This window comes from Panulirus ornatus, chromosome 31 (assembly GCF_036320965.1).
Source record: "Panulirus ornatus isolate Po-2019 chromosome 31, ASM3632096v1, whole genome shotgun sequence".
NCBI classification, from domain to species: Eukaryota; Metazoa; Arthropoda; class Malacostraca; order Decapoda; family Palinuridae; genus Panulirus; species Panulirus ornatus.
The window spans coordinates 4,127,062-4,148,527 of NC_092254.1; the positions used below are offsets into that span (position 1 = coordinate 4,127,062).

The following is a 21,466-nucleotide window of genomic DNA, read 5'->3' on the forward strand; positions in this document are numbered from 1 at the left end:
GTAGTAAAAGCTTTGCGGAAGATGAAAGCCGGCAAGGCAGCAGGTTTGGATGGTATTGCAGTGGAATTTATTAAAAAAGGGGGTGACTGTATTGTTGACTGGTTGGTAAGGTTATTTAATGTATGTATGACTCATGGTGAGGTGCCTGAGGATTGGCGGAATGCGTGCATAGTGCCATTGTACAAAGGCAAAGGGGATAAGAGTGAGTGCTCAAATTACAGAGGTATAAGTTTGTTGAGTATTCCTGGTAAACTATATGGGAGGGTATTGATTGAGAGGGTGAAGGCATGTACAGAGCATCAGATTGGGGAAGAGCAGTGCGGTTTCAGAAGTGGTAGAGGATGTGTGGATCAGGTGTTTGCTTTGAAGAATGTATGTGAGAAATACTTAGAAAAGCAAATGGATTTGTATGTAGCATTTATGGATCTGGAGAAGGCATATGATAGAGTTGATAGAGATGCTCTGTGGAAGGTATTAAGAATATATGGTGTGGGAGGCAAGTTGTTAGAAGCAGTGAAAAGTTTTTATCGAGGATGTAAGGCATGTGTACGTGTAGGAAGAGAGGAAAGTGATTGGTTCTCAGTGAATGTAGGTTTGCGGCAGGGGTGTGTGATGTCTCCATGGTTGTTTAATTTGTTTATGGATGGGGTTGTTAGGGAGGTAAATGCAAGAGTCCTGGAAAGAGGGGCAAGTATGAAGTCTGTTGGGGATGAGAGAGCTTGGGAAGTGAGTCAGTTGTTGTTCGCTGATGATACAGCGCTGGTGGCGGATTCATGTGAGAAACTGCAGAAGCTGGTGACTGAGTTTGGTAAAGTGTGTGGAAGAAGAAAGTTAAGAGTAAATGTGAATAAGAGCAAGGTTATTAGGTACAGTAGGGTTGAGGGTCAAGTCAATTGGGAGGTGAGTTTGAATGGAGAAAAACTGGAGGAAGTGAAGTGTTTTAGATATCTGGGAGTGGATCTGTCAGCGGATGGAACCATGGAAGCGGAAGTGGATCATAGGGTGGGGGAGGGGGCGAAAATTTTGGGAGCCTTGAAAAATGTGTGGAAGTCGAGAACATTATCTCGGAAAGCAAAAATGGGTATGTTTGAAGGAATAGTGGTTCCAACAATGTTGTATGGTTGCGAGGCGTGGGCTATGGATAGAGTTGTGCGCAGGAGGATGGATGTGCTGGAAATGAGATGTTTGAGGACAATGTGTGGTGTGAGGTGGTTTGATCGAGTAAGTAACGTAAGGGTAAGAGAGATGTGTGGAAATAAAAAGAGCGTGGTTGAGAGAGCAGAAGAGGGTGTTTTGAAATGGTTTGGGCACATGGAGAGAATGAGTGAGGAAAGATTGACCAAGAGGATATATGTGTCGGAGGTGGAGGGAACGAGGAGAAGAGGGAGACCAAATTGGAGGTGGAAAGATGGAGTGAAAAAGATTTTGTGTGATCGGGGCCTGAACATGCAGGAGGGTGAAAGGAGGGCAAGGAATAGAGTGAATTGGAGCGATGTGGTATACAGGGGTTGACGTGCTGTCAGTGGATTGAATCAAGGCATGTGAAGCGTCTGGGGTAAACCATGGAAAGCTGTGTAGGTATGTATATTTGCGTGTGTGGACGTGTGTATGTACGTGTGTATGGGGGTTGGGCCATTTCTTTCGTCTGTTTCCTCGCGCTACCTCGCAAACGCGGGAGACAGCGACAAAGTATAAAAAAAAAAAAAAAAAAAATATATATATATATATATATATATATATATATATACATATATATATAAATATCTTTTTTCATCTTTCACACTATTCACCATTGAGGTTGAGGGTCAAGTCAATTGGGAGGTGAGTTTGAATGGAGAAAAACTGGAGGAAGTGAAGTGTTTTAGATATCTGGGAGTGGATCTGGCAGCGGATGGAACCATGGAAGCGGAAGTGGATCATAGGGTGGGGGAGGGGGCGAAAATTCTGGGGGCCTTGAAGAATGTGTGGAAGTCGAGAACATTATCTCGGAAAGCAAAAATGGGTATGTTTGAAGGAATAGTGGTTCCAACAATGTTGTATGGTTGCGAGGCGTGGGCTATGGAATGAGTTGTGCGTAGGAGGATGGATGTGCTGGAAATGAGATGTTTGAGGACAATGTGTGGTGTGAGGTGGTTTGATCGAGTGAGTAACGTAAGGGTAAGAGAGATGTGTGGAAATAAAAAGAGCGTGGTTGAGAGAGCAGAAGAGGGTGTTTTGAAGTGGTTTGGGCACATGGATAGAATGAGTGAGGAAAGATTGACCAAGAGGATATATGTGTCGGAGGTGGAGGGAACGAGGAGAAGAGGGAGACCAAATTGGAGGTGGAAAGATGGAGTGAAAAAGATTTTGTGTGATCGGGGCCTGAACATGCAGGAGGGTGAAAGGAGGGCAAGGAATAGAGTGAATTGGAGCGATGTGGTATACCGGGGTTGACGTGCTGTCAGTGGATTGAATCAAGGCATGTGAAGCGTCTGGGGTAAACCATGGAAAGCTGTGTAGGTATGTATATTTGTGTGTGTGGACATATGTATATACATGTGTATGGGGGGGTTGGGCCATTTCTTTCGTCTGTTTCCTTGCGCTACCTCGCAAACGCGGGAGACAGCGACAAAGTATAAAAAAAAAAACATATATATATATATATATAAATGGTGAGGTGCCTGAGGATTGGCGGAATGCATGCATAGTGCCATTGTACAAAGGCAAAGGGGATAAGAGTGAGTGCTCAAATTACAGAGGTATAAGTTTGTTGAGTATTCCTGGTAAATCATATGGGAGGGTATTGATTGAGAGGGTGAAGGCATGTACAGAGCATCAGATTGGGGAAGAGCAGTGTGGTTTCAGAAGTGGTAGAGGATGTGTGGATCAGGTGTTTGCTTTGAAGAATGTATGTGAGAAATACTCAGAAAAGCAAATGGATTTGTATGTAGCATTTATGGATCTGGAGAAGGCATATGTTAGAGTTGATAGAGATGCTCTGTGGAAGGTATTAAGAATATATGGTGTGGGAGGCAAGTTGTTAGAAGCAGTGAAAAGTTTTTATCGAGGATGTAAGGCATGTGTACGTGTAGGAAGAGAGGAAAGTGATTGGTTCTCAGTGAATGTAGGTTTGCGGCAGGGGTGCGTGATGTCTCCATGGTTGTTTAATTTGTTTATGGATGGGGTTGTTAGGGAGGTGAATGCAAGAGTTTGGGAAAGAGGGGCAAGTATGAAGTCTGTTGGGGATGAGAGAGCTTGGGAAGTGAGTCAGTTGTTGTTTGCTGATGATACAGCGCTGGTGGCTGATTCATGTGAGAAACTGCCGAAGCTGGTGACTGAGTTTGGTAAAGTGTGTGAAAGAAGAAAGTTAAGAGTAAATGTGAATAAGAGCAAGGTTATTAGGTACAGTAGGGTTGAGGGTCAAGTCGAGAACATTATCTCGGAAAGCAAAAATGGGTATGTTTGAAGGAATAGTGGTTCCAACAATGTTGTACGGTTGCGAGGCGTGGGCTATGGATAGAGTTGTGCGGATGAGGGTGGATGTCGTGGAAATGAAATGTTTGAGGAGAATATGTGGTGTGAGATGGTTTGATTGAGTAAGTAATGTAAGGGTAAGAGAGATGTGTGGAAATAAAAAGAGCGTGGTTGAGAGAGCAGAAGAGGGTGTTTTGAAATGGTTTGGTCACATGGAGAGAATGAGTGAGGAAAGATTGACCAAGAGGATATATGTGTTGGAGGTGGAGGGAACGAGGAGAAGTGGGAGACCAAATTGGAGGTGGAAAGATGGAGTGAAAAAGATTTTGGGTGATTGGGGCCTGAACATGCAGGAGGGTGAAAGGCAGGCAAGGAATAGAGTGAATTGGATCGATGTGGTATACTGGGGTCGACGTGCTGTCAATGGATTGAATCAGGGCATGTGAAGTGTCTGGGGTAAACCATGGAAAGTTCTATGGGGCCTGGATATGGAAAGGGAGTAGGGGTTCGGGCATTATTTCATGACAGCTAGAGACTGAGTGTGAACGAATGGGGCCTTTGTTGTCTTTTCCTAGCGCTACCTCGCACCCATGAGGGGGGAGGGGGATGTTATTCGATGTGTGGCGAGGTGGCAGTGGGAATAAATAAAGGCAGACAGTATGAATTATGTACATGTGTATATATGTATATATCTGTGTGTGTATATATATGTGTACATTGACATGTATAGGTATGTAAATTTGCGTGTGTGGTTGTGTATGTATGTGCATGTGTATGGGGATGGGTTGGGCCATTTCTTTCGTCTGTTTCCTTGTGCTAATTTGCAAATGCAGGAGAAAGCGACAAAACAAAATAGATGAATAATAAATATATATATTCTTTCTTTTCTTTCTTTTAAACTATTTGCCATTTCCCGCGTTAGCGAGGTAGCGCTAAGAACAGAGGACTGGGCCTTTTTTGGAATATCCTCAACTGGCCCCCTCTGTTCCTTCTTTTGGAAAATTAAAAAAAAAAAAAAAAAACGAGAGGGGAGGATTTCCAGCCCTCCGCTCCCTCCCCTTTTAGTCGCCTTCTACGACACGCAGGGAATACGTGGGAAGTATTCTTAATCCCCTATCCCCAGGGATAATATATATATATATATATATATATATATATATATATATATATATATATATATATATATATATATATATATATATATATATATATATATATTTTTTTTTTTTTTTTTTATACTTTGTCGCTGTCTCCCGCGTTTGCGAGGTAGCGCAAGGAAACAGACGAAAGAAATGGCCCAACCCCCCCCCCATACACATGTACATACACACGTCCACACACGCAAATATACATACCTACACAGCTTTCCATGGTTTACCCCAGACGCTTCACATGCCTTGATTCAATCCACTGACAGCACGTCAACCCCGGTATACCACATCGCTCCAATTCACTCTATTCCTTGCCCTCCTTTCACCCTCCTGCATGTTCAGGCCCCGATCACACAAAATCTTTTTCACTCCATCTTTCCACCTCCAATTTGGTCTCCCTCTTCTCCTCGTTCCCTCCACCTCCGACACATATATCCTCTTGGTCAATCTTTCCTCACTCATTCTCTCCATGTGCCCAAACCATTTCAAAACACCCTCTTCTGCTCTCTCAACCACGCTCTTTTTATTTCCACACATCTCTCTTACCCTTACGTTACTTACTCGATCAAACCACCTCACACCACACATTTTCCTCAAATATCTCATTTCCAGCACATCCATCCTCCTGCGCACAACTCTATCCATAGCCCACGCCTCGCAACCATACAACATTGTTGGAACCACTATTCCTTCAAACATACCCATTTTTGCTTTCCGAGATAATGTTCTCGACTTCCACACATTCTTCAAGGCCCCCAGAATTTTCGCCCCCTCCCCCACCCTATGATCCACTTCCGCTTCCATGGTTCCATCCGCTGCCAGATCCACTCCCAGATATCTAAAACACTTCACTTCCTCCAGTTTTTCTCCATTCAAACTCACCTCCCAATTGACTTGACCCTCAACCCTACTGTACCTAATAACCTTGCTCTTATTCACATTTACTCTTAACTTTCTTCTTCCACACACTTTACCAAACTCAGTCACCAGCTTCTGCAGTTTCACACATGAATCAGCCACCAGCGCTGTGTCATCAGCAAACAACAACTGACTCACTTCCCAAGCTCTCTCATCCCCAACAGACTTCATACTTGCCCCTCTTTCCAAAACTCTTGCATTTACCTCCCTAACAACCCCATCCATAAACAAATTAAACAACCATGGAGACATCACACACCCCTGCCGCAAACCTACATTCACTGAGAACCAATCACTTTCCTCTCTTCCTACACGTACACATGCCTTACATCCTCGATAAAAACTTTTCACTGCTTCTAACAACTTGCCTCCCACACCATATATTCTTAATACCTTCCACAGAGCATCTCTATCAACTCTATCATATGCCTTCTCCAGATCCATAAATGCTACATACAAATCCATATATATATATATATATATATATATATATATATATATATATATATATATATATATATATATAATCTGGCAAGCAGTGTGCAAGGGATTGAACTCCATGTATACCTGGTAGATGGTGTGTAAAGGATTGAACTTTATTTATGTCTACCATGCAGTGAGTACGGCATTGAATATATGTATCTGGCTAGCCGTATGCAAGGAGGGATGTGTGTAAAGGCTTGAACTCCATGTATATCTGGCAGGCAGTATGCAAAGGATGGAACTCCATGTATATTTGCTAGGTAGTGTATGAGGGATTTAACTCCATTTATGTCTGGCAGGCTGTGTGTAAATGATTGAACTCCATGTTTAACTGATAGAAAGTGTGGAAAGGATTGAACCCCATGCATATCTGGCAGGCTTTGTGTAAAGGATTGAATGCCATGTATATCGGGCAGGTTGTATGCAAAGAATTGAACTCCATGTATATCTGGCAGGTAGTATGCAAAGGATTGAATACCATGTATGTCTAGCAGACGTGTGCAAGGGAATGAACTCCATGCATATCTGGCGGGCAGTGTCCAAAGGAATGAACTCCATGTACCCCTGGTAGGCAGTGTGCAGTGGATTGAAATCCATGTATATCTAGCAGGCAGGCAGTGTGCAAAGGATTGAACTTCATGTGTATTTGGCAGGCTGTGTGCAAAGGATTGAGCTCCATGCAAGAACTGACATCCCATCTGACTGTGGAGCAGCTACCTTTGATAACTACACTCACCATTGCCTCTTCCAACATCAGCTGTCTCACTCTTGATGATTTTGTTGATCTTCCTTCACTGCACACACTTATGTTGAATCACAGGTCTGTGGCATCCCCATCTACCAGCTAGCCCAAGTCAGATGTGTTACTAATTTCATATTATCAGAACTTGTACATCAGATTTTCAACATTTATACATTTTACTTACTGTTAACATTATTGGAATAAACTGGTGCTGGACACTATAGAGAGTCTTCATATTCACTAATATGATATTGATATTTCATTATCTTTTATTTACATAAATTAGGAGGTAACAAAAATTATTCAGTGATGGAAACTTGTATATAATTTTGCTTGTCAAAGTTCTTTGCAATCTTTGTACTTGTGATTTATTGTCATAATCTCATGGCTGATTGGTTCACATATATATAGTAGCAGTGATAGTCCAGTTTTGAAACATCGTAAGTGATCAGACATAGTGATGCTTTAAAAGACATCAAATCTGGTAACACAACTTACTTATGAAGTCTCTTCTATCAAGAGATTAGTTATCTTAGGTAACATTTGTGTGATTTCAGTTATATATCAGACTGGAAGACTTCCTTGCTCACTTCTCATCCTAACGTGACTACGCTGGTGTTAAACCATTGCTGGGACAATGCCACTGTCCAGATAATAGGGATGGAACCCGTGCTTACACTCACCTCTGAGGTATTGTCAAGTGTCAACTTAGTGGGTCAACTTTAGTTTACTTTATAGGAAGCAACTAATCTGATCACTTAGGCACAACATGAAATCATGATTATGTTCAATTTGTTGGTTTCATGTGAATAACTTAAATGGTTTATATAAAGTGAAAAAAATTTACTTTTTAAGAGAAGCTCTATAGGTATTTCAGCAGTTACTGAAACATGAGAGAGAAATTTTCTAGCTAGAGATAGCAGTGTGTACATGCTCTTTATTTTTCAAAACTGAGGATTATGGTTTAAGGAAAAATATAGGGAACATAATGTGAAGAGAAGATGCTTATCTGAAGGAATGTATACAAACTTATGGGGGACCAATATCCATACAAAGGAACAAATGCATAGGAAGTACCATGCTTGTAAGAATGTAAGGAACATTACCTTTCCAGAAGTGTCTTGTACTTCACCATGATCAAGTCATTCATGATATAGTCTCACCTCAAGTTCCTGTAATACTCCACTATGACCAGGAGACATAATTATCAAAAATCTCACCCTAAGTACTTCTTATACGTCACCATGACTAGGAGACATGATAAAAATTTCACCCCAAGTACAGATTTAGCATCCTTAATCCAAAAATTTGAAATCTGAAATGGTAAACAAAATCTGAAACTTTTTGAGTGGTGACATGACGTTACAAGTTACCCTGAACGTTATTGTTTTATTGTATTAATGGTATTTCAAATTTTTCTTTTTTACTGTTAAGGTCTTCTGTGTGAATAAGTGTAAGAATATGATTGCTTATCAGTAGCATATAAAACAAGTGTCAGGAATGAAGGTGATGCCATAAACCACACATTGTCCACAGGGGTGGCTGAGGTTGTGACGACCCAAGCTATTTGATGGTGCACTGTTATACAAACTTTGTTTCATGCACAAGATTATTAAAAGTATTGTATAAATTATGTGTATAATGTGATATGAAACATAGATGGATTTTGTGTTTAGACTTGGGTCACATTCCCAAGATATCTCACTATGTATATGCAAATATTCCAAAATCCAAAAAATCCAACATCTGAAACGTTTTTGGTCACAGGCATTTCAGATAAGGGATACTCAACCTGTACTTGTCACACTTCATCATGGCCAGGAAACATGAACATCAAATACATCACCACAGGTACTTCTCACACATCATCATAACCAGGAGACATGACCATCAAATATGTCACCCCAAGTACTTCTCGCACTTCATCATGATCGGTAAACATTCATAGCAAAACCTTCCACCAAGTGTCTGTAACACTTCACCATAATCAGAAGACATTCATGAAAAACTCACAAAAAGTGTCCCCCACACTTCACCATGATTAGGAGATATTCAGAACATCACATCAAGTGCCTGTAATACTTAACCTTGGTCAGGAGACATGTTCAACATAAACCTTACCTTAAGTACCCGACACTTCACCATGATCAGGAGACATTCTTAACACTACCTGAAAACAAATATCTCTCTTACTTCTCTATGTCTGAATGTGTTTAACATAACATCACATTTAGAGCCTCTCATATAGTACCAAGGTCATGAGTCATTCTAAAGGGGAATCACACTATTTTGGAAGAAATTTTCAGGATTTTTGAGGGATTTTTTTTTTTTCTTTTTGTCCCTCTCACAAATAGTTTTTGTGAAATGCTAGTCAACATTGATATCATGTTCCAGTAAATCATCACTGAAATCATGTCCCAATATGTATAGTTTATCCCTCCCCCTTTTCCTATTTTGGTACCTCGCCATTAATGAGTTTATTTACATGTTGTGTTTGACCATATCTAGCAGTAGCTCTTGTTTCCATGACCTTTTATGTTTTCAACATTAGAACTTAGCACATCTTGCAGATGTTGAGTGTTTTTCCATCGCTAGAAGATCTCCATATAGTTGACTGTTATCTGGTACACCTAGATAGACTGGATAATGTAAAGAACCTCCACAAACTCAACATTGTTGGTAAGTCTTGGTTGATATGTAACTTTCATTAATAACACCAGTAGAGTGTTCCTTGCTGTGGAATGATTTTCACACACTGTCACCTGGTACATGGTGAGAAACTGGATGTTCACTTGCCATTAACTGGTCCATGCAGAGAGGTTTTGTGATTTCATCCAATGTTACTTGGTCCATGATGAGAAAGTGGATGTTCGGTTGCTGTTGTCTGGCTGATGATGAGAAACATTGTGATGTTCACCCACTGTTACTTGGTCCAGGATGAGAAACATTGTAATGTTCACCCAGTGTTACCTGGTCCTTGATAAAAGACTTTATGATGTCCATCCACTGTTACCTGGTCCATGATGAGAATCATTGTGATGTTCACCTACTGTAACCTGGTCCATGATGAGACATTTTTATGTTCACCCATGTTGAGAAACTTTGTAATGTTCACCCACTGTTACTGGTCCATGAGAGACTTTTTAAATGTTCATCTGCTGTAACCTGGTCCATGATGAGAGACTTTTTTATGTTTACCCACTGTTATTTGGTCCATGATGAGAAACTTTGCAATTTTCACTCACTGTTACCTGGTCAATGATGAGAATCTTTATGATTTTCACCAACTTTTACCTGGTCCATGATGAGAGACTTTTATGTTCACCCACTGTTACCTGGTAGATAATGAGAAACTTGATGTTCACCTACTTTCACTTGGTCCTTGATGAGAAACTTTGTGATGTTCACCCACTTTCACCTGGTCCTTGATGAGAAACTTTGCAATTTTCACTCACTGTTACCTGGTCCATGATGAGAAACTTTGCAATTTTCACTCACTGTTACCTGGTCCATGATGAGAAACTTTTATGTTCACTCACTGTTACCTGGTCGATGATGAGAAACTTTGCAATGTTCACCCACTGTTACTTGGTCCATGATGAGTATCTTTGTGATGTTCACCCACTGTTACCTGGTCCATGATGAGAAACTTTGTGATATTCACCCACTGTTACCAGGTCTGTGATGAGAAACTTTGTGATGTTCACCCACTGTTACCTGGTCCGTGATGAGAAACTTTGCAATTTTCACTCACTGTTACCTGGTCCATGATGAGAAACTTTGCAATTTTCACTCACTGTTACCTGGTCCATGATGAGAAACTTTGCAATTTTCACTCACTGTTACCTGGTCCATGATGAGAAACTTTGCAATGTTCACCCACTGTTACTTGGTCCAGGATGAGAAACATTGTAATGTTCACCCACTGTTACTTGGTCCAGGATGAGAAACATTGTAATGTTCACCCACTGTTACTTGGTCCAGGATGAGAAACATTGTAATGTTCACCCACTGTTACTTGGTCCAGGATGAGAAACATTGTAATGTTCACCCACTGTTACTTGGTCCAGGATGAGAAACATTGTAATGTTCACCCACTGTTACTTGGTCCAGGATGAGAAACATTGTAATGTTCACCCACTGTTACTTGGTCCAGGATGAGAAACATTGTAATGTTCACCCACTGTTACCTGGTCCATGATGAGAAACTTTGCAATTTTCACTCACTGTTACCTGGTCCATGATGAGAAACTTTGCAATGTTCACCCACTGTTACTTGGTCCAGGATGAGAAACATTGTAATGTTCACCCACTGTTACTTGGTCCAGGATGAGAAACATTGTAATGTTCACCCACTGTTACTTGGTCCAGGATGAGAAACATTGTAATGTTCACCCACTGTTACTTGGTCCAGGATGAGAAACATTGTAATGTTCACCCACTGTTACTTGGTCCAGGATGAGAAACATTGTAATGTTCACCCACTGTTACTTGGTCCAGGATGAGAAACATTGTAATGTTCACCCACTGTTACTTGGTCCAGGATGAGAAACATTGTAATGTTCACCCACTGTTACCTGGTCCATGATGAGAAACTTTGCAATTTTCACTCACTGTTACCTGGTCCATGATGAGAAACTTTGCAATTTTCACTCACTGTTACCTGGTCCATGATGAGAAACTTTGCAATTTTCACTCACTGTTACCTGGTCCATGATGAGAAACTTTGCAATTTTCACTCACTGTTACCTGGTCCATGATGAGAAACTTTGCAATGTTCACCCACTGTTACTTGGTCCAGGATGAGAAACATTGTAATGTTCACCCACTGTTACTTGGTCCATGATGAGTATCTTTGTGATGTTCACCCACTGTTACTTGGTCCATGATGAGAAACTTTGCAATTTTCACTCACTGTTACCTGGTCCATGATGAGAAACTTTGCAATTTTCACTCACTGTTACCTGGTCCATGATGAGAAACTTTGCAATTTTCACTCACTGTTACCTGGTCCATGATGAGAAACTTTGCAATTTTCACTCACTGTTACCTGGTCCATGATGAGAAACTTTGCAATGTTCACCCACTGTTACTTGGTCCAGGATGAGAAACATTGTAATGTTCACCCACTGTTACTTGGTCCAGGATGAGAAACATTGTAATGTTCACCCACTGTTACTTGGTCCAGGATGAGAAACATTGTAATGTTCACCCACTGTTACTTGGTCCAGGATGAGAAACATTGTAATGTTCACCCACTGTTACTTGGTCCAGGATGAGAAACATTGTAATGTTCACCCACTGTTACTTGGTCCAGGATGAGAAACATTGTAATGTTCACCCACTGTTACTTGGTCCAGGATGAGAAACATTGTAATGTTCACCCACTGTTACTTGGTCCATGATGAGAAACTTTGCAATTTTCACTCACTGTTACCTGGTCCATGATGAGAAACTTTGCAATGTTCACCCACTGTTACTTGGTCCAGGATGAGAAACATTGTAATGTTCACCCACTGTTACTTGGTCCAGGATGAGAAACATTGTAATGTTCACCCACTGTTACTTGGTCCAGGATGAGAAACATTGTAATGTTCACCCACTGTTACTTGGTCCAGGATGAGAAACATTGTAATGTTCACCCACTGTTACTTGGTCCAGGATGAGAAACATTGTAATGTTCACCCACTGTTACTTGGTCCAGGATGAGAAACATTGTAATGTTCACCCACTGTTACTTGGTCCAGGATGAGAAACATTGTAATGTTCACCCACTGTTACTTGGTCCAGGATGAGAAACATTGTAATGTTCACCCACTGTTACTTGGTCCAGGATGAGAAACATTGTAATGTTCACCCACTGTTACCTGGTCCATGATGAGAAACTTTGCAATTTTCACTCACTGTTACCTGGTCCATGATGAGAAACTTTGCAATTTTCACTCACTGTTACCTGGTCCATGATGAGAAACTTTGCAATTTTCACTCACTGTTACCTGGTCCATGATGAGAAACTTTGCAATGTTCACCCACTGTTACTTGGTCCAGGATGAGAAACATTGTAATGTTCACCCACTGTTACTTGGTCCAGGATGAGAAACATTGTAATGTTCACCCACTGTTACTTGGTCCAGGATGAGAAACATTGTAATGTTCACCCACTGTTACTTGGTCCAGGATGAGAAACATTGTAATGTTCACCCACTGTTACTTGGTCCAGGATGAGAAACATTGTAATGTTCACCCACTGTTACCTGGTCCATGATGAGAAACTTTGCAATTTTCACTCACTGTTACCTGGTCCATGATGAGAAACTTTGCAATTTTCACTCACTGTTACCTGGTCCATGATGAGAAACTTTGCAATTTTCACTCACTGTTACCTGGTCCATGATGAGAAACTTTGCAATGTTCACCCACTGTTACTTGGTCCAGGATGAGAAACATTGTAATGTTCACCCACTGTTACCTGGTCCATGATGAGAAACTTTGCAATTTTCACTCACTGTTACCTGGTCCATGATGAGAAACTTTGCAATTTTCACTCACTGTTACCTGGTCCATGATGAGAAACTTTGCAATGTTCACTCACTGTTACCTGGTCCATGATGAGAAACTTTGCAATTTTCACTCACTGTTACCTGGTCCATGATGAGAAACTTTGCAATGTTCACCCACTGTTACCTGGTCCATGATGAGAAACTTTGCAATTTTCACTCACTGTTACCTGGTCCATGATGAGAAACTTTGCAATTTTCACTCACTGTTACCTGGTCCATGATGAGAAACTTTGCAATTTTCACTCACTGTTACCTGGTCCATGATGAGAAACTTTGCAATGTTCACCCACTGTTACTTGGTCCAGGATGAGAAACATTGTAATGTTCACCCACTGTTACTTGGTCCATGATGAGAAACTTTGCAATTTTCACTCACTGTTACCTGGTCCATGATGAGAAACTTTGCAATTTTCACTCACTGTTACCTGGTCCATGATGAGAAACTTTGCAATTTTCACTCACTGTTACCTGGTCCATGATGAGAAACTTTGCAATTTTCACTCACTGTTACCTGGTCCATGATGAGAAACTTTGCAATTTTCACTCACTGTTACCTGGTCCATGATGAGAAACTTTGCAATTTTCACTCACTGTTACCTGGTCCATGATGAGAAACTTTGCAATTTTCACTCACTGTTACCTGGTCCATGATGAGAAACTTTGCAATTTTCACTCACTGTTACCTGGTCCATGATGAGAAACTTTGCAATGTTCACCCACTGTTACTTGGTCCATGATGAGAAACTTTGCAATTTTCACTCACTGTTACCTGGTCCATGATGAGAAACTTTGCAATTTTCACTCACTGTTACCTGGTCCATGATGAGAAACTTTGCAATTTTCACTCACTGTTACCTGGTCCATGATGAGAAACTTTGCAATTTTCACTCACTGTTACCTGGTCCATGATGAGAAACTTTGCAATTTTCACTCACTGTTACCTGGTCCATGATGAGAAACTTTGCAATTTTCACTCACTGTTACCTGGTCCATGATGAGAAACTTTGCAATGTTCACCCACTGTTACTTGGTCCAGGATGAGAAACATTGTAATGTTCACCCACTGTTACTTGGTCCATGATGAGAAACTTTGCAATTTTCACTCACTGTTACCTGGTCCATGATGAGAAACTTTGCAATTTTCACTCACTGTTACCTGGTCCATGATGAGAAACTTTGCAATTTTCACTCACTGTTACCTGGTCCATGATGAGAAACTTTGCAATTTTCACTCACTGTTACCTGGTCCATGATGAGAAACTTTGCAATTTTCACTCACTGTTACCTGGTCCATGATGAGAAACTTTGCAATTTTCACTCACTGTTACCTGGTCCATGATGAGAAACTTTGCAATTTTCACTCACTGTTACCTGGTCCATGATGAGAAACTTTGCAATTTTCACTCACTGTTACCTGGTCCATGATGAGAAACTTTGCAATTTTCACTCACTGTTACCTGGTCCATGATGAGAAACTTTGCAATTTTCACTCACTGTTACCTGGTCCATGATGAGAAACTTTGCAATTTTCACTCACTGTTACCTGGTCCATGATGAGAAACTTTGCAATTTTCACTCACTGTTACCTGGTCCATGATGAGAAACTTTGCAATTTTCACTCACTGTTACCTGGTCCATGATGAGAAACTTTGCAATTTTCACTCACTGTTACCTGGTCCATGATGAGAAACTTTGCAATTTTCACTCACTGTTACCTGGTCCATGATGAGAAACTTTGCAATTTTCACTCACTGTTACCTGGTCCATGATGAGAAACTTTGCAATTTTCACTCACTGTTACCTGGTCCATGATGAGAAACTTTGCAATTTTCACTCACTGTTACCTGGTCCATGATGAGAAACTTTGCAATTTTCACTCACTGTTACCTGGTCCATGATGAGAAACTTTGCAATGTTCACCCACTGTTACTTGGTCCATGATGAGAAACTTTGCAATTTTCACTCACTGTTACCTGGTCCATGATGAGAAACTTTGCAATTTTCACTCACTGTTACCTGGTCCATGATGAGAAACTTTGCAATTTTCACTCACTGTTACCTGGTCCATGATGAGAAACTTTGCAATTTTCACTCACTGTTACCTGGTCCATGATGAGAAACTTTGCAATTTTCACTCACTGTTACCTGGTCCATGATGAGAAACTTTGCAATTTTCACTCACTGTTACCTGGTCCATGATGAGAAACTTTGCAATTTTCACTCACTGTTACCTGGTCCATGATGAGAAACTTTGCAATTTTCACTCACTGTTACCTGGTCCATGATGAGAAACTTTGCAATTTTCACCCACTGTTACTTGGTCCAGGATGAGAAACATTGTAATGTTCACCCACTGTTACTTGGTCCATGATGAGAAACTTTGCAATTTTCACTCACTGTTACCTGGTCCATGATGAGAAACTTTGCAATTTTCACTCACTGTTACCTGGTCCATGATGAGAAACTTTGCAATGTTCACCCACTGTTACTTGGTCCAGGATGAGAAACATTGTAATGTTCACCCACTGTTACTTGGTCCAGGATGAGAAACATTGTAATGTTCACCCACTGTTACTTGGTCCAGGATGAGAAACATTGTAATGTTCACCCACTGTTACTTGGTCCAGGATGAGAAACATTGTAATGTTCACCCACTGTTACTTGGTCCATGATGAGAAACTTTGCAATTTTCACTCACTGTTACCTGGTCCATGATGAGAAACTTTGCAATTTTCACTCACTGTTACCTGGTCCATGATGAGAAACTTTGCAATTTTCACTCACTGTTACCTGGTCCATGATGAGAAACTTTGCAATTTTCACTCACTGTTACCTGGTCCATGATGAGAAACTTTGCAATTTTCACTCACTGTTACCTGGTCCATGATGAGAAACTTTGCAATTTTCACTCACTGTTACCTGGTCCATGATGAGAAACTTTGCAATTTTCACTCACTGTTACCTGGTCCATGATGAGAAACTTTGCAATTTTCACTCACTGTTACCTGGTCCATGATGAGAAACTTTGCAATGTTCACCCACTGTTACTTGGTCCAGGATGAGAAACATTGTAATGTTCACCCACTGTTACTTGGTCCAGGATGAGAAACATTGTAATGTTCACCCACTGTTACCTGGTCCATGATGAGAAACTTTGCAATTTTCACTCACTGTTACCTGGTCCATGATGAGAAACTTTGCAATTTTCACTCACTGTTACCTGGTCCATGATGAGAAACTTTGCAATTTTCACTCACTGTTACCTGGTCCATGATGAGAAACTTTGCAATTTTCACTCACTGTTACCTGGTCCATGATGAGAAACTTTGCAATTTTCACTCACTGTTACCTGGTCCATGATGAGAAACTTTGCAATGTTCACCCACTGTTACTTGGTCCAGGATGAGAAACATTGTAATGTTCACCCACTGTTACCTGGTCCATGATGAGAAACTTTGCAATTTTCACTCACTGTTACCTGGTCCATGATGAGAAACTTTGCAATTTTCACTCACTGTTACCTGGTCCATGATGAGAAACTTTGCAATTTTCACTCACTGTTACCTGGTCCATGATGAGAAACTTTGCAATTTTCACTCACTGTTACCTGGTCCATGATGAGAAACTTTGCAATTTTCACTCACTGTTACCTGGTCCATGATGAGAAACTTTGCAATTTTCACTCACTGTTACCTGGTCCATGATGAGAAACTTTGCAATGTTCACCCACTGTTACTTGGTCCAGGATGAGAAACATTGTAATGTTCACCCACTGTTACTTGGTCCATGATGAGAAACTTTGCAATTTTCACTCACTGTTACCTGGTCCATGATGAGAAACTTTGCAATTTTCACTCACTGTTACCTGGTCCATGATGAGAAACTTTGCAATTTTCACTCACTGTTACCTGGTCCATGATGAGAAACTTTGCAATGTTCACCCACTGTTACTTGGTCCAGGATGAGAAACATTGTAATGTTCACCCACTGTTACTTGGTCCATGATGAGAAACTTTGCAATTTTCACTCACTGTTACCTGGTCCATGATGAGAAACTTTGCAATTTTCACTCACTGTTACCTGGTCCATGATGAGAAACTTTGCAATGTTCACCCACTGTTACTTGGTCCAGGATGAGAAACATTGTAATGTTCACCCACTGTTACTTGGTCCAGGATGAGAAACATTGTAATGTTCACCCACTGTTACTTGGTCCATGATGAGAAACTTTGCAATTTTCACTCACTGTTACCTGGTCCATGATGAGAAACTTTGCAATTTTCACTCACTGTTACCTGGTCCATGATGAGAAACTTTGCAATTTTCACTCACTGTTACCTGGTCCATGATGAGAAACTTTGCAATTTTCACTCACTGTTACCTGGTCCATGATGAGAAACTTTGCAATTTTCACTCACTGTTACCTGGTCCATGATGAGAAACTTTGCAATTTTCACTCACTGTTACCTGGTCCATGATGAGAAACTTTGCAATGTTCACCCACTGTTACTTGGTCCATGATGAGAAACTTTGCAATGTTCACCCACTGTTACTTGGTCCAGGATGAGAAACATTGTAATGTCGCTGTCTCCCGCGTTTGCGAGGTAGCGCAAGGAAACAGACAAAAGAAATGGCCCAACCCACCCCCATACACATGTATATACATACGTCCACACACGCAAATATACATACCTACACAGCTTTCCATGGTTTACCCCAGACGCTTCACATGCCTTGATTCAATCCACTGACAGCACGTCAACCCCTGTATACCACATCGCTCCAATTCACTCTATTCCTTGCCCTCCTTTCACCCTCCTGCATGTTCAGGCCCCGATCACACAAAATCTTTTTCACTCCATCTTTCCACCTCCAATTTGGTCTCCCTCTTCTCCTCGTTCCCTCCACCTCCGACACATATATCCTCTTGGTCAATCTTTCCTCACTCATTCTCTCCATGTGCCCAAACCATTTCAAAACACCCTCTTCTGCTCTCTCAACCACGCTCTTTTTATTTCCACACATCTCTCTTACCCTTACGTTACTTACTCGATCAAACCACCTCACACCACACATTTTCCTCAAACATCTCATTTCCAGCACGTCCATCCTCCTGCGCACAACTCTATCCATAGCCCACGCCTCACAACCATACAACATTGTTGGAACCACTATTCCTTCAAACATACCCATTTTTGCTTTCCGAGATAATGTTCTCGACTTCCACACATTTTTCAAGGCTCCCAAAATTTTCGCCCCCTCCCCCACCCTATGATCCACTTCCGCTTCCATGGTTCCATCCGCTGACAGATCCACTCCCAGATATCTAAAACACTTCACTTCCTCCAGTTTTTCTCCATTCAAACTCACCTCCCAATTGACTTGACCCTCAACCCTACTGTACCTAATAACCTTGCTCTTATTCACATTTACTCTTAACTTTCTTCTTCCACACACTTTACCAAACTCAGTCACCAGCTTCTGCAGTTTCTCACATGAATCAGCCACCAGCGCTGTATCATCAGCGAACAACAACTGACTCACTTCCCAAGCTCTCTCATCCCCAACAGACTTCATACTTGCCCCTCTTTCCAGGACTCTTGCATTTACCTCCCTAACAACCCCATCCATAAACAAATTAAACAACCATATATATATATATATATATATATATATATATATATATATATATATATATATATATTTTTTTTTTTTAAACTATTCGCCATTTCCCGCATTAGCGAGGTAGCGTTAAGAACAGAGGACTGGGCCTTTGAGGGAATACCCTCACCTGGCCCAATTCTCTGTTCCTTCTTTTGGGAAAAAAAAAAAAAAAAAAAAAAATATATATATATATATATATATATATATATATATATATATATATATATATATATATATATATATATATGAAAAATGTAAGAAATAATTTAGAAAACTGAAACTTCTTGTAATTGTAAGTGGTATACTTGTAAATTATACTAGGAATATTTCATACATTTTTTTGGTTATCTTTTTGATAGTATGTATTCATGATTCATAACTACCTTACTTCCAGTTGTTTGTCATTAAAGGCAGGTGGTAGTCATGTTACTTGAATTGAACTTCTGTCAGATGGATTGTCTACCTGCATGACTGTCAGATGTATCTTTGACCTTCATGACTGACATATTTTGAAAGCATTTATTGCAGGAGTTTGTTTCGACCTTAACTCAGATATGTAATTTATGGTCAAAACCATTTTTTTTAATTTTGAAATCATTTTAGAAATTTCTGAGATTATCAGAGGTGGAATGATAATTAAATATAAGAAATGAATTGAAGATTTCAAATGAGAAACAGTAGGGAATAATGTGTCATATTGTAGACTGAATGTTTACGTATTTTGATTCTGGTCATGATGCAGATGGTGGACTTGGATGTGAGGAGGATAAGCTGTGGATACTAGACTGGATAGATTTAGGACGAGCAACCGTATCCAACACAACAACCTGCTACGTTCCCAGTTTCAGTATGAACCTTTTGGACATAAAGTTTAGTTTTAATGCACATCCATTCTTGGTGTGTATGGGTTATCACAAGGTGAGTTTGTTGTCAGTCATTTTATTGTGGTGGTGATATAGTGTGCTGGCAGGTAATGTGTGATGATGCATGATATATAATGGTGATGATTGATATGTGCTGGTTGATAGATGGCCCATAAATGTGTTAATGTGATGGGATAATGTATAAAGGTGGTGGATGAATCACCTTTGGAATAATTGATACTTTGTGGTAGTCAGTGATATGTGCTATATGAAAATGGCACTTGCCAGTGCAACAGGTGATGTTTGATGAGTGTGGATGATGTTTGATCAGTGAGTCAGTATGTCATCCTTTATTTAATATTATAGCATGTTGTCATTGGACTGAACCAGGGCATGTGAAGTGGCCAGGGGAAACCATGTAAAAGTCTGTGGGGTCCAGTTGTGGATGGGAGGCTGTGGTTTTGGTTCATTGCACATGACATCTAGAAACTGGATGTGAGCAAATGTGGCCTATCTTTGTCTGTTGTTGGTACTACCTGTTAGTGCAGGAAAAGGTGATCAAGCATGAAAAATACAGAGGATATATCAGAAACAATGATGAAGGAAAGAGGTTAATATTGGGAATCATGATTACCTTCAGTTTACTAACAAATGACAGATTATCCTGAATTGTAATGGTTTTGTCTTATCTTTCAGAACACTCAGAGAGAATGCATGCCACCATGCAAGTGTGATGTAATGGGCATTAAAGAGAATTTATTCCCCATAATTCGTGTTCATTGTCAAGTTGCTGGCCTGACTGAACTTCCACAAATTCCACGTTACACAACCCGTATCAATGTGACTGGAAACAATGTGAGTAGTGTGATGGTCCCCTTTTGTGATTGTCTGGCCTTTACATCACATACATCCATACTTGTCCTGTGTGATGTCAGTTGGCCAGCTCTCACATCATTGGTATTGTAATATAACATTTAAATAGTTGAATGGAAATAATGATTACCTTGTGAAGTTGTGTGACATAAAAGGACCGGTGATTGGGAGTACCACATTTAAAAAAGAGGGATATTCACAAATATACATGGGTAAGTTGGAAGGGTGCATTATTTGATTACATACTAATTAATAGGTAGAAATAAGATTGTCTTGGATGTGAATGTGCTGGTAGTGGCAGTGGAATGTCTGATCATTACCTGGTGAAGGCAAGGGTGAAGGTTCCTGAAGAATTTCATAAAAGAGGAAGTGACGTGGGTGAGAAGAGGGTGGTGAAAGTAAGTTAGCTTGGAAAAAAGACTTGTCGAAAGAAATAGGAGAGATAGTATTGAATGGCAAAAGATGAAAGTAAGCAGAGCCAGGGAAATGGGTGAGGATAGGAAGGTATATAGGGAAGCAGTGCTGACATATGTGAAAGATATGTTTGCTTTAAAGAATGTGTCAGAGATACTTAGGGAAATAGAAGGATTTGTAAATGGCATATATGGATCTGGAGAGAGCATACAATAGGATGGATAGAGATGCCTTGTGAAAGGTCTTATGAATATGTGGTGTTGGAGAAAAGCTACTTGAAACAGTGGGAAGTTTCTATCAAGAGCATAAGGTGTGCTTATGAGAGTGAGTGGTTCCATGTGAAGG

The 21,466-nt window shown here is 40.5% G+C and overlaps 1 protein-coding gene across 8 annotated transcripts in view; it reads left to right on the forward strand.

The window, feature by feature from the left end:
- LOC139758729 (protein singed wings 2-like) overlaps positions 1-21,466 on the forward strand; it is a 50,381-nt gene that overhangs the window by 14,705 nt on the left and 14,210 nt on the right. For 7 of the 8 annotated variants that reach the window (XM_071680439.1, XM_071680441.1, XM_071680444.1 and 4 more), the window contains exons 4-8: positions 6,659-6,825; positions 7,305-7,437; positions 9,318-9,426; positions 19,714-19,889; positions 20,531-20,689. In XM_071680439.1, coding sequence (XP_071536540.1) covers positions 6,659-6,825; positions 7,305-7,437; positions 9,318-9,426; positions 19,714-19,889; positions 20,531-20,689 — 744 coding nt within the window. The remainder of the gene's footprint in view (positions 1-6,658; positions 6,826-7,304; positions 7,438-9,317; positions 9,427-19,713; positions 19,890-20,530; positions 20,690-21,466) is intronic. The other variant, XM_071680447.1, reaches the window with a different exon arrangement.